The 12,665-nt window shown below is 42.2% G+C and overlaps 1 protein-coding gene across 8 annotated transcripts in view; it reads right to left on the reverse strand.

Moving 5' to 3' along the window:
* The window catches only part of MAP3K4 (mitogen-activated protein kinase kinase kinase 4), a 79,272-nt gene that overhangs the window by 43,198 nt on the left and 23,409 nt on the right, over nt 1–12,665 (reverse strand). For all 8 annotated transcript variants that reach the window (XR_003496390.3, XR_003496389.3, XM_072035884.1 and 5 more), the window contains exon 3: nt 1,148–2,529. Coding sequence is in view for 6 of the 8 variants with exons in the window: in XM_072035884.1 (XP_071891985.1) it covers nt 1,148–2,529 (1,382 nt within the window). In the remaining 2 variants the exon portion in view is untranslated. The remainder of the gene's footprint in view (nt 1–1,147; nt 2,530–12,665) is intronic.

Below are 12,665 nucleotides of genomic sequence, written 5' to 3' on the forward strand. Positions count from 1 at the left end.
TAATACACAAAATTTTTAAATACAAAACTGCTTAAAACATTTCCAGAGTTGAAACCAATTGGAGAATAAAAATTGAATAGCTTTTTTTTTTTTTTTACAGTAATCTCTACATTAGCAACAGTACACATAAAAACAAATTTCAAAAATCAAATTACTTTATAAAGATAAACTTAGTTATCCTTACTTAACTTCCAGGGGAGAAAGGCATTCTTGTTTCTTTGCAAATGTGACAGTCACACAGCAATGTGCCTCAGACCACATACAGTATCCATATTACAACGGGCACATTAGCTAAGAAATCCTTTATCCAGAATCCACAGTTAGGCCCCACACAGTTCATCAGGGAGGACAAATAATCCTAACTACTAGCTCCTCCTAACATAAAATTTCCCAGAAGTTAGATAACAGTTTAAGTTAAGAAACAATATTCTGCCTTGAAAGAGCTAGTGAATACAAATTACCATATGAAATGTCAGCATTTACTGCTTATTTCATAATTTTATTAATTAACAATTATTCTTTATTAAGATTATAGAATCACCCAACGAAAAAAATTAATTAAGAAGTAGTTGAAGAAAGCAGCATGCTAACATGACTTTCTTTCGTAGATTTCAAGGTTAAGAGTCCATTTACTTATCCAATCTGGACTCAAGCATAACATAGCACCACAGAATTTCATGCATATAAGAGAGGAAAAAGAACCAAAACAATTATGATGTTTTGATAAAGGATGTCTTGCAGAGAGACTTCCAGTCTTGAAGACAAGAAAAGGAAAAAGTGTCACTTCCACACTTCCATAGTTATTTTTCTCTTTTAATTAATCGTTTGTGCCTTATTTTCCATTGCAATTTTTCTGACTTGAGGCTTTAGATGTTAGAACATTTAATGAGCCAAGATGTTATCATAAAATGTAATTTAAATTACAAATACAGAACTAGGTTGTGCTGCAGACATTCTAATTCAGATCAAATGACAGATTCACTTCTGTTGAAGTAGAACAGGGGTCTTAACCATAATATACATTTATCTTCCAAAAACAGCAAAGCAATCAATACTTTCATAAGATCCCAATTCCTCCAGCTTCAGTTAGAAACAATACTGCAGGTGAGGGTGCTCCTGTTACCCATTCACACCAGTACCAACCTACCTCCAGCTGGCAATCACTCCTTACCAACGCCATACGAGCCCTTTGCAATGAACCATGCATTAGCTTGTGCAGTCTTAAAATTAGCTTCCTCAACCCCATTTGCTTCAGTGCTTTATCTACAAATGGCCTGTAAATAGAGGTCAAACAGTGTTTGCTGCAGCCTGCCTCAGCACTGCATTCTGGAATAACCCAAGAGGCAGAGTCATCCTCAGATTCAAGCCTATCGAGCTTCCTTGAAAAATGGTCCTGAAAGTCAAAATTTGGCTTATTAGTAAAATTGTTCTTGATGGCTTGTCTAAGCTCCTCAACGTTCTCCTCAGAAATTTGTTCTTCACCATCACTCTCCTCTGTGCATGTTCCTGAGGATTCCTTTACTTCTGTTTCCCTATCAACTTCTTCATCCTCTGGATCATTGTCCTTAGATGGTCGAGGAGAAGGAATTTCAAACACTGGCCAGCCAATGTCAGAAAGATTTTTGATGCCCAGAACTGTCCCCATAATCCTTAGTTTTTGATTTAAGTCTTTTGTAATGTTTAACCATAGACAGAGTGCCTGCACTCTGTCTTGGAAGTCCTTTGCAGCATATTTTTCGTAGTCCTTTTGAAGAGCCTGCAGAGATGGATAAAGTGCTTCTATATACTCTAGCAGCTCCATTATCCGCTTCACTTGCTCAAACGAGACCCGCTGGCGATGGAGGTGTTCGTGGTAACTTGAGTAACCCAAAGCACTAGTTCCATGCGTTGTTTTGCAAACTCCTTCTCCTGAAGTACCATTGAGACTGGCTCCGTTTTTTACACAGGAGAAGCTTCCATAGTTCACTTTGAACGTGAGGATTTCATTGATTATGTCGGGGATAGCTTGACGGGCTGCATAGAGATAGAGGTCTTGGTCATTAATGCTCCGGCCAGCATGCCAAGCTTGCAGCTCCAGCCAGATCAGTTCATTGGATCGGTTCAGCCAGACAGAAGAGGTGCTTTCCTGTCCTCTTTGCTCCCTGTCCTTTTTCTTTGAGACTGAGGTAAGTTTTAACAAAAGCCGCAGGGTTTCAAAGAATTTTAAGCGGTCTGCTGGGCAATCAGTCCTAGAAGTCTGGCGTGCAGTTCTGGCTATTGGCATGGGCACAGAGACTGGAAGCTTAGCATTGCTACAGCCAAGGCTGAGGTAAGGCTTATTGAGATCAACATCTGGAATTGTTTTTTTTGGCAGAGACCCACCAACTGAGTCTAACATAAATGAGCACTGCACATTTTTCTTGTGATCTCGTTCTGTTGTCCTCAGGGTGTCTCGGATTTTTTTCCCTTGCTTATAGCTGTGCTCCTCCACATTCTCAATGGGTTTCCCATTGTCTTTATGCACAGCCTGAGCTGGTACACTCATCTTTTCTGTAAAAGAAAAAAAAAAAAGAGAAAGAATCTGACTGCACCAACAAGAAAAATCATAATTCAATCAGTTCCCAATCACATTTTCAGGGTGTGCATATTAAATTTCTTAGTATCAATAAAACAAAATAGGCAAGGGTTGAAGTACAATAAAGTCTTAGCAATTACCACTAGTATAGTAGAATCAATACTAATACCAAAGGATTTTTTTTTTCTCCTCTTGCTTTAACTCTGATACAGAAAGGACCTCAGAGAATTTTCATTATACTGAATATGTCATCTGCAGAGAACTGAGTATGATTAAAAGGAAGAGAATGTTTTCCAAGTTCATTTTCTATACAGTTGTCAAACAAGCTCCTAGATAAAACCTCAAAATGCAATAGAAAATTATTAAGATTTCTAAGTCAACCTGAATTAAAAATACTCAATTGTACATGCAATCTCATAAAAACTGAAGCACGCATGGATTTTGAAATCTGGCTTGAATGATCTGATCCCAGGTCTTGGGGAATTTTCTGAGTTCTGGGAACCCCTCTGTAGTCCTAATACACTACCTCCAGAAGCCTACTTCCCAATTCTCCCCAGACATAATAATTTGCCTTCTCCCTTACCACAAAACAGCAGCCCTTTTCTGTCTAATTGTGCAAGTACCTTCTCTTCTCTTCCTTGTCTCTCCGCAGCAGCAGCAGCCCTTACTACTTTTCTGCAACACTAACAAAAGTATTTCAATCTGAGCTTTGCCAGAAAGAACTACTTGGTAAGTATTGGAAGTATTAAAGAGTTGTTCTCTTTCTCTTAAAGACGACGAGGGAAGCATCTATATGCAGACTAGCTGCAGTCTAGGGATCAGCAGCTGGAACAAAACAAGCTGGTCACACTCCACACTCCCCTCACTCCCCCAGGGCCCCTACTTATTCAGGGACAGAAAAGACCTACAGAATGATGGCTGAATACTCTGTCTTCTTTTCACTGTTCACTGTGTGATTCTAAGGATTACGTGTTGCACGACTCATTCCCCACTCTAGAAATAAGAACTTCCTTACGATCTTCACTACTGTGCTCCTAACTATCATATCAATTAATATCAGTAATAGCAATAAGATTGTTTGCAAAACAGTCCTATTCAGTGGAAGAATAATATAATTCCCTTTCTATGGATGGAAAAGCATGGCAGAGGAAAATCAGTGGAGCCACCACATTTCTGGGTACCAAAAATGGAAAAAGCTATTGCTCAACATTACAGAACATCGAGCACTTTTGTGTTCAAAGCTTCTTGACTTCCACTGCACCTCAAATTCCCAACACTTTTGCAAGCAACATCACTGAAACTCTAGCTGCTTCTGGGAAAAAAATAATAATAATCACACATTAAGGTTTTCATTTGTGTTACTGGTCTAGCATCATAAAACTTCTCATGGCAGAGTGCTGTTATCCTATGATGCACTTCACTGCTTTAATTATCAGATCACCCTCCATTCTTGTTTCATTTGCTACATATGTTCCAGTATCTGCCACACAAGAAGGTACAGTCCAGTTTTCTTCATTTCAAAATTCCACTCAATCTCTATTCAGTTAAGACAGCAGTTCTCTGGAAAAGAATTGATGTGATAATGCAGCTCAAAGACTATCAAAATGTATGCAGACAAAGGAATTGTATTAAAGTTGCAGAGCTGTCTGAAACAAAAGCAAATGTAGAGGTATGTGGACAAAGCACTTTCCTCCCAAATATATCATGTACACCAGACAATACTGTACACCTGTGATCTTCAGAAAAAGCTAATAACAAACCCTTCAGTAGCTTAGGTACTCTTATGATGAATAATTTCTAGAATGTTACAAAAGTCTTCAAAGTACGGTAACAACTCAGGAAATACGAATGAATGGTACAGCCATTTACACAGAACATGCTAACTGAAGAGTGCAGAGACAGAAATATTCAGCCTCTGACGGGGACCTGAAAAGAGAAAACACCTCAAGGATTTAAGTCATACCACAGTGATAGTGATCAGACCTCCTTTTGGTAACAGCAGCAATAGATGTCAATCATTTGAGCTTGTTCAAACTCTAGATCTGTTCAGAAGGAGGAGAAGTACACATATGCAAAGAAATCTAAGTTTGCACGGCTTCATTAGAAAAGGAGGAGAACACCTGCTTACTATTAAACAGTGAAAACACAGATCTGGACCATCAGTCCTCCAAAGCAGATATACTGAAAGAAAAGCATCCCACACAACTGATGACTAAGAGCATGGGTCCCCAGATTCTGCAGCTAGACTTAAGGGCAGAAAAGACAAGTGGTGAAAATAATAAGAAAAAAAATGTCTCTACCTATGTGCAATTTAGAATTCCATTTTATGCATTATTAACTCAGCACCTGGTCTGGTGGCCGTAGACGGGTCCCTATCCTTTAGGGGAAAAAGGATCCTGGGCCAGGAGCTGGCGGGGCTCATTGATAGGGCTTTAAACTAGGTAAGAAGGGGGATGGGGCTGGAGCTAGGACTGTTGGGGCTGTACCAGGGGGAGCAGTGGCAAGGCCGGAGGATAAGGTAAAGGCCCAGCTGAAGTGCATCTACACCAATGCACGCAGCATGGGTAACAAACAGGAGGAGCTGGAAGCCATCGTGCAGCGGGCAGGCTACGACTTGGTTGCCATCACGGAAACGTGGTGGGACCAGTCTCATGACTGGAGTGCTGCGATGCCTGGCTATAGGCTCTTCAGAAGGGACAGGCAGCATGGAAGGGGTGGCGGTGTGGCTCTCTATATTAGAGAGTCTTTCGATGTTGTAGAACTCGAGGCTAGGAATGACAAGATCGAGTCCCTTTGGGTTAGGATCGGCAGGGACAACAAGGCTAGTGTCCTGGTCGGGGTCTGCTATAGACCGCCGAACCAGGATGAGGAGACGGATGAGGAGTTCTACAGGCAGCTGACAGAAGTTGCGAAATCGTCAGCGCTTGTACTCGTGGGGGACTTCAACTTCCCAGACATATCCTGGAAGCACAACACAGCCCAGAGGAAGCAGTCTAGGAGGTTTCTGGAGAGCGTGGAAGATAGCTTCCTGACGCAGCTGATTAGTGAACCTACCAGGGGTGGTGCCCTGCTAGACCTTCTCTTCACAAACAGAGAAGGACTGGTGGAGGATGTGATTGTCGGGAACAGTCTTGGGCAGAGTGACCACGAAATGGTGGAGTTCTCTATTCTTGGCGGGGCCAGGAAGGGAACCAGTAAAACCACTGTATTGGACTTTCGGAGGGCTGACTTTAGGCTGCTCAGGACACTGGTTGGTGGAGTCCCATGGGAGGCGGTTCTGAAGGGCAGAGGGGTTCAGGAAGGCTGGGTGCTATTCAAGAGGCAAATCCTAATGGCACAGGAGCGGTCTATCCCCATGTGCCCAAAGATGAGCCACCGGGGAAGACGACCAGCCTGGCTCAACAGAGAATTGTGGCTTGAGCTTAGGAGGAAAAAGAGGGTTTATAATCTTTGGAAAATTGGGCAGGCCACTAGGGAGGACTATAAGGATGTAGCGAGGCTGTGCAGGGACAAAATTAGGAAGGCCAAAGCTCATCTGGAGCTCAAGCTGGCTACTGCCGTTAAAGATAACAAAAAACGCTTTTATAAATACATCAACACAAAAAGGAGGACTAAGGAGAATCTCCATCCTTTACTGGATGCGGGGGGAAACTTAGTTACAAGAGATGAGGAAAAGGCGGAGGTGCTCAATGCCTTCTTTGCCTCAGTCTTTAGTGGTAAAACCGGTTGCTCTCTGGATACCCAGTACCCAGAACTGGTGGAAGGGGACGGGGAGCAGGATGTGGCCCTCACCATCCACGAAGAACTGGTTGGTGACCTGCTACGGCACTTGGATGTGCACAAGTCGATGGGGCCGGATGGGATCCACCCAAGAGTACTGAGAGAACTGGCAGAGGAGCTGGCCAAGCCCCTATCCATCATTTATCAGCAGTCCTGGCTATCGGGGGAGGTCCCAGCTGACTGGCGGCTAGCAAATGTGACGCCCATCTACAAGAAGGGCCGGAGGGCAGACCCGGGGAACTACAGGCCGGTCAGTTTGACCTCAGTACCAGGGAAGCTCATGGAGCAGATCCTCTTGGGAGTCATCATGCGGCACTTGAAGGGCAAGCAGGCGATCAGGCCCAGTCAGCATGGGTTTATGGAAGGCAGGTCCTGCTTGACGAACCTGATCTCCTTCTACGACAAAGTGACGCGCTGGGTGGACGAGGGAAAGGCTGTGGATGTGGTCTACCTTGACTTCAGCAAGGCTTTTGACACCGTTTCCCACAGCATTCTCCTCAAGAAACTGGCTGCTCTTGGCTTGGACTGGCGCACGCTTCGTTGGGTTAGAAACTGGCTGGATAGCCGGGCCCAGAGAGTTGTGGTAAATGGAGCCAAGTCCAGTTGGAGGCCAGTCACTAGTGGCGTCCCCCAGGGCTCGGTGCTGGGGCCGGTCCTCTTTAACATCGTCATCAATGATCTGGATGAGGGCATTGAGTGCACCCTCAGTAAGTTTGCAGATGACACCAAGCTAGGTGCGTGTGTCGATCTGCTTGAGGGTAGGAAGGCTCTGCAGGAGGATCTGGATAGGCTGCACCGATGGGCTGAGGTCAACTGTATGAAGTTTAACAAGGCCAAGTGCCGGGTCCTGCACCTGGGGCGCAATAACCCCAAGAAGAGCTACAGGCTGGGAGAGGAATGGCTGGAGAGCTGCCAGGCAGAGAAGGACCTGGGAGTGATGGTGGACAGTCGGCTGAATATGAGCCAGCAGTGTGCTCAGGTGGCCAAGAAGGCCAACGGCATCCTGGCTTGTATCAGAAACACTGTGACCAGCAGGGCTAGGGAGGTGATCGTCCCCCTGTACTCGGCTCTGGTGAGGCCGCACCTCGAGTACTGTGTTCAGTTCTGGGCCCCTCGCTACAAGAAGGACATCGAGGTGCTTGAGCGGGTCCAGAGAAGGGCGACGAAGCTGGTGAGGGGCCTGGAGAGCAAGTCCTATGAGGAGCGGCTGAAGGAGCTGGGCTTGTTCAGCCTAGAGAAAAGGAGGCTCAGGGGTGACCTTATCACTCTGTATAAGTATATTAAAGGAGGCTCTAGCGAGATGGGGGTTGGCCTGTTCTCCCATGTGCCTGGTGACAGGACGAGGGGGAATGGGCTAAAGTTGCGCCAGGGGAGTTTTAGGTTAGATGTTAGGAAGAATTTCTTTACTGAAAGGGTTGTTAGACATTGGAACAGGCTGCCCAGGGAGGTGGTTGAGTCACCATCCCTGGAAGTCTTCAAAAGACGTTTAGATGTAGAACTTAGGGATATGGTTTAGTGGGGACTGTTAGTGTTAGGTCAGAGGTTGGACTCGATGATCTTGAGGTCTCTTCCAACCTAGAGATTCTGTGATTCTGTGATTCTGTGATTATTTAATCTTTCTAATTTAGCCTGCAATTCAAATTTAGAAAATTAGAAAGCAGTCCCTGCTGAAAAAGCTTTTAGGTTCCTCTCTGGCTAACATTAGAGGCTAGGCCAGGTAGGGCAAACGAGTCTCAGAAAAGCACACCCTCTCCATTTCCAAGCATGGCACACCTGGAAGCTCATGCTGCCAGGGGCTGGGGTTGGAGAAGGGGTTCTCACCAGTTAGCAGAGAATGATCCTTCAGCTAAGAGCAGGAAACCTCATGCAATACACATCCAGGCAAAACAAATTCTGACATTTTCTAACATCTCTGTTCAGAGGTTTACAGAGATCCACCAGCTAATTCCACATTTAAGAACACGTTCCTAGTTTAAGGGAAAAACCCTAAATAAATCAGGCGTTCTGCCAAAGGATCAAACTCAAGATAAGGTTTGCTGGTAAAGACAGTAACTTTTATTAGCCCAACGGGTAACTGGGAAATCCAGACAAGTCTTTGGCATGCTACCACTTCTTAAGGTCTAAAATAAAAGCAGGAGACATCAAAGCTAAATAAAGTTGAACACAATATCATTACAGACTTCTTCTGAGATACCATCTATTTTACCCTTCTTTCCTTATCCTTAAGCCATTATAATAGCATAACTGGTGGGGTTTACTACCCCACCAGTATGGCATCATTATGGACAAAAACAAGGGACCACCAAAACCAGAAATTTAAATACACACTACACTACTCCTAATCTGATCTGCTTTTCTTCAGTCATCTTCCCCTCCACTTTCTACTCTGCACCCATCTTTCCAATCCCCACCGACTCCTGCCCTGTCTACCCAGCTACTTCTGCCACACCTCACCCCATTCAAACTCCTCCCGCTGGCAATGAGCAGCCCTCCATCCTGTTCTCCACATTCCTTATACGTGCTCTCATTCTTCACAGTTCCAGCTCAGATGCCCTCTACAAGTTATTTTGATAGTTTCTTTCTCTACATTGCCTACACCCAACAGTTAAGAGCACAAAAATGTGTCTCAGCTTTCTAGTCCAGGGCATGAACAAAGCCCAGAATGCTGCAGAGACACTATTTAAGTTCCTGGAAAGTTTCTGCTTGAAGACCAGAGCTTGCCTAAGTCTGGCAATCTCCTATGGCACATGTGAATGGATATTTTTTATTCACATTTTAATCACATATCCCTAAGAGTTAATATATATTCAACTAACCTGTTGCTTGGAAATAGAATCCAGTAGATGTTTTCCTCACAAGGATTAGCTCAGAAAAGTAGCTGGGTAAAGAAAACTGTCCAACCTTAACCTTACAATCTTAAAAAGCCATTACAAACCCTGTTTTCAGCTGTTAATGAGCAAATTAATATTGGTGTGACCTGCCATATTGTCCCCTTCCACTCTCCATATCTAAAAAAATACAATTTAATCCTCACCAGAGCTGTACCATACACCCCCAGGATTGGGGTAGGCCACAAGATGCATAATAGCACTTAACTCTGAAGAAGAAAATCTCTTCTGAAGGATATAAGGAAGAAAGAAAAAACACCAAGCTATGGAATAGGAAAGCATCAAGATCCTGGTTCTCACTGAAAGCCTAAATAAGAGAAGTAATTGGAGTGGTGCATAGTAAACAGGGCTGTTACTTGTACTTTAAAATCACCACTTGCATTGCTATAAAAACTAAAAGCCTGGCACAGAAAAAGCAGAGACTTGCAGAAGGGGAAGAGAACTTCATGGTTAAGGCAAATGACTGCCATTCTAGAAAACTAAATTCTATTCCTGACTCTAGCTAAATTCTGTGAAGAATGCAGCTTAACTCAAGCTTTTCAAAAAGGCACCCACTAAAAAGAGCTGCTCAGCTTCAGGTCTCAGTTACGAATACACCGAGTATTTGCAGCTGAAGTAATCTGGAGCTCTGCTTTCAATATACAAGATGCTATTAAATAACCCAATAGTCAGGCATGAGGGAGTAGAGCTGGCTGCATCTCAGATCAACCAGCCAAAACCAGAACCAACCCTAATTCTGGGGATAATTTGTTTCTATATGCAAGCTACTCATGAGCAACTTAACAGTCTATTTGTTTATTAGTATTTCATTCAGAAACCATCTGATTTGCTTATAATCTTAGAATTTTCAATGCTATGATAGGACAACAAGGGCACCTGCAGAAGATGTGATCAGTTAAGTTATTTTTTAAGCATTTTGCATACATACATCTTCAAATATTTTCGTTTTAAAATGTTGCAAGTTCTCCATTTGTCTTACAATACAAGGTAGCACGGAGAAACTTTATAGTGTCATATCCATATATCCAGGATCAAACCATAATTCAACATTTTTAGCATAGGAACTGCTTCTTACAAATACGGAGTTTATTAATCCCCCTTACACTGATTTTATTTCAGCTATTTATGCATCTTTCTTTGAATAGCTATCAAGTACAACAGCAGCCAACATAAAAAAGTAACTCAGAAACAGCTTTGCTCCTGGAAACAGAAAGCTACTAAGAGATCTGCTATAGAATTCATTGAAACTGATTTTACATATTACATTTACATCTACTCAAATGCTGCTGTGTCAGACAGCAGTACCAAACCCTCACTGGTTACTAACTACAGCTATTAGCTAGCACCAGCCTAAGCCAGCACCCATCTAAGACTAAGAGTACTGCCGAGCGTATTAAATTGCATTCCACACCACAGCTGGCACTGCTGTGAGGAGACAATGGCCCTAAAAGCTAAGAAAGACAAGCAGCAAGAATGCATGCTCTGCATCTGCAAGAAAGGAGAAAGATGAAAGTGGTTAGCAGAGATGAAAAACACAGACATACCCCAAACCTCACCAACACTGAGGTAGATTAGAAAAGGATCGACTTAGTACTTTGATGGCAAAAAAATTTTGAAGACCATGTAAAATAAATGAAAACCCCATTCCATTCTGAACTTACAATCTAGTTGCCAGGTCTTCTAAACCACTTAAGTTTATATTTTTAAACTTATTATTCTCCTTCAGTATTCATCTTCACTTTCCCTCCCCATCAAAAGAGACTAAAAAAAAAGTAAGTTAAAAACATTGTAATTCATTATTAGACATCCAAAGTGCCCTAATACTTGTATATTCATCGATCCTAACAAAGCCCAGGCACAATCATCTACCAATTGCTTCAAAATACGTTTATGTTATTAAATAAAGAGATGCCACTGACTCAAATGCATCTGAGAATTCTGCAATAAATATTAAAATCAATGGTATAACTGTATGAGTTCCTACTAGCAATTTTCTTGCAGTTTTATAATATAGGCTTAACTTAATTAGTAAAGCAAGTTCAGCTGTACTAAGGGACATTGGGTTACAAGTACCATTAACACCGCATGAGGTAGGTAGGCTTTATGACTAAGCAACAATTGACTGGTGAGAGGGAGCACACCACAGGCTCCTTGTGATCTTAAAGAGCTCACTAAAATAAAAAAAAAAAGAAAGGCAACTAATCAAAAGGAGAAAATAGAAACCTATCCCTTTTTAAATCAGTCTGAAATACAATGAAGTAGAGAGATGCAATAGACAGTATAATGATGCACATACTCATCTCCTGCTAGTATCCTATGGAATGTCATTTCAAATATAGAACTTAATTTTTATACCTTTATTAAGGGACCCAACACTAGCTGCATCCACAAACACATGGCAGCATGTGAGAAGCAGCAATTTTTAAGATATTAATAAAAGACAAACAACTAAAATTACACCTACTACAAAACAACTACTTTCAGAGTACTGAGTCCATTCCCATTTTTTCAATCACAGTCACAACAGAAATCACCACATAGGTGGCCATAGTTGCCTCTCTTCTTAAAGTAAGAAATTTGTGGTCTTCAATTTCTTACACAAATTCTCTTTTCTGCTTCCTATTTTTCATCACACATGCGCATGTAAAGACAAAGAAACAAAGCATGTGAGCAAGTTTGCACTTGGAAGAGTGAAAGGAAATTAATATGGCTGTGACAAAGAATAGATTACGACATATGGAACATGTACAGAACAAAGAAGGATATAGGAACCAACAACTTCCCTTCAAAAGAAACTCACCAGTTTATCTGAATCGATGCAGACTGAGATGTAGTTGTAAAAACAAAAAGGCAAGAAAAGTGTGTTTAGGATCCCATCAGCTAAAAGAGCTGATGACTAAAAGTTACTGTTATTTGTGCACAGGGACAGGATCTGAGTCAGAAAGAATGAAAGAAACAAAAGAGTAAACAGCACCCAACTGCAATCACTGCCCATCCAAAACGACAGATCCTTGTTTTTCTATTTAGCTTCTGATTACAGCATTCACTTCATGTGAATGTGTATACTACATTATGGCTGCAGTTTTTCATGTGCTATCAAGCACAAAATGAGGCCATTCAAAGATGTGCAACGGCATCGCTCCCTCAAAATGTTAATCATTTAAATAATCTCAACTTAAAATACTCCCTTTATTTAAAATTCTCATAGCATTATTTTAATAATGCTTTTTTTTTTTTTTTTCATCAACAACTTTTGCTCTGTAGTTCTGTACCACCACAATTTTCATATCATTCCCAATCACACTTTGTGCCACTTAGGACACAGAATCATAAGAGTTGTAAAAGACATTTAAGATCACCTGGTCCAACCGTCCCCCTACCACCAATGTCACCCACCAAACCATGTCCCTAAGCACCACGTCCAGCCTCTCCTTGAGCACCCC

This window comes from Anas platyrhynchos, chromosome 3 (assembly GCF_047663525.1).
Source record: "Anas platyrhynchos isolate ZD024472 breed Pekin duck chromosome 3, IASCAAS_PekinDuck_T2T, whole genome shotgun sequence".
Classification (NCBI taxonomy): Eukaryota; Metazoa; Chordata; class Aves; order Anseriformes; family Anatidae; genus Anas; species Anas platyrhynchos.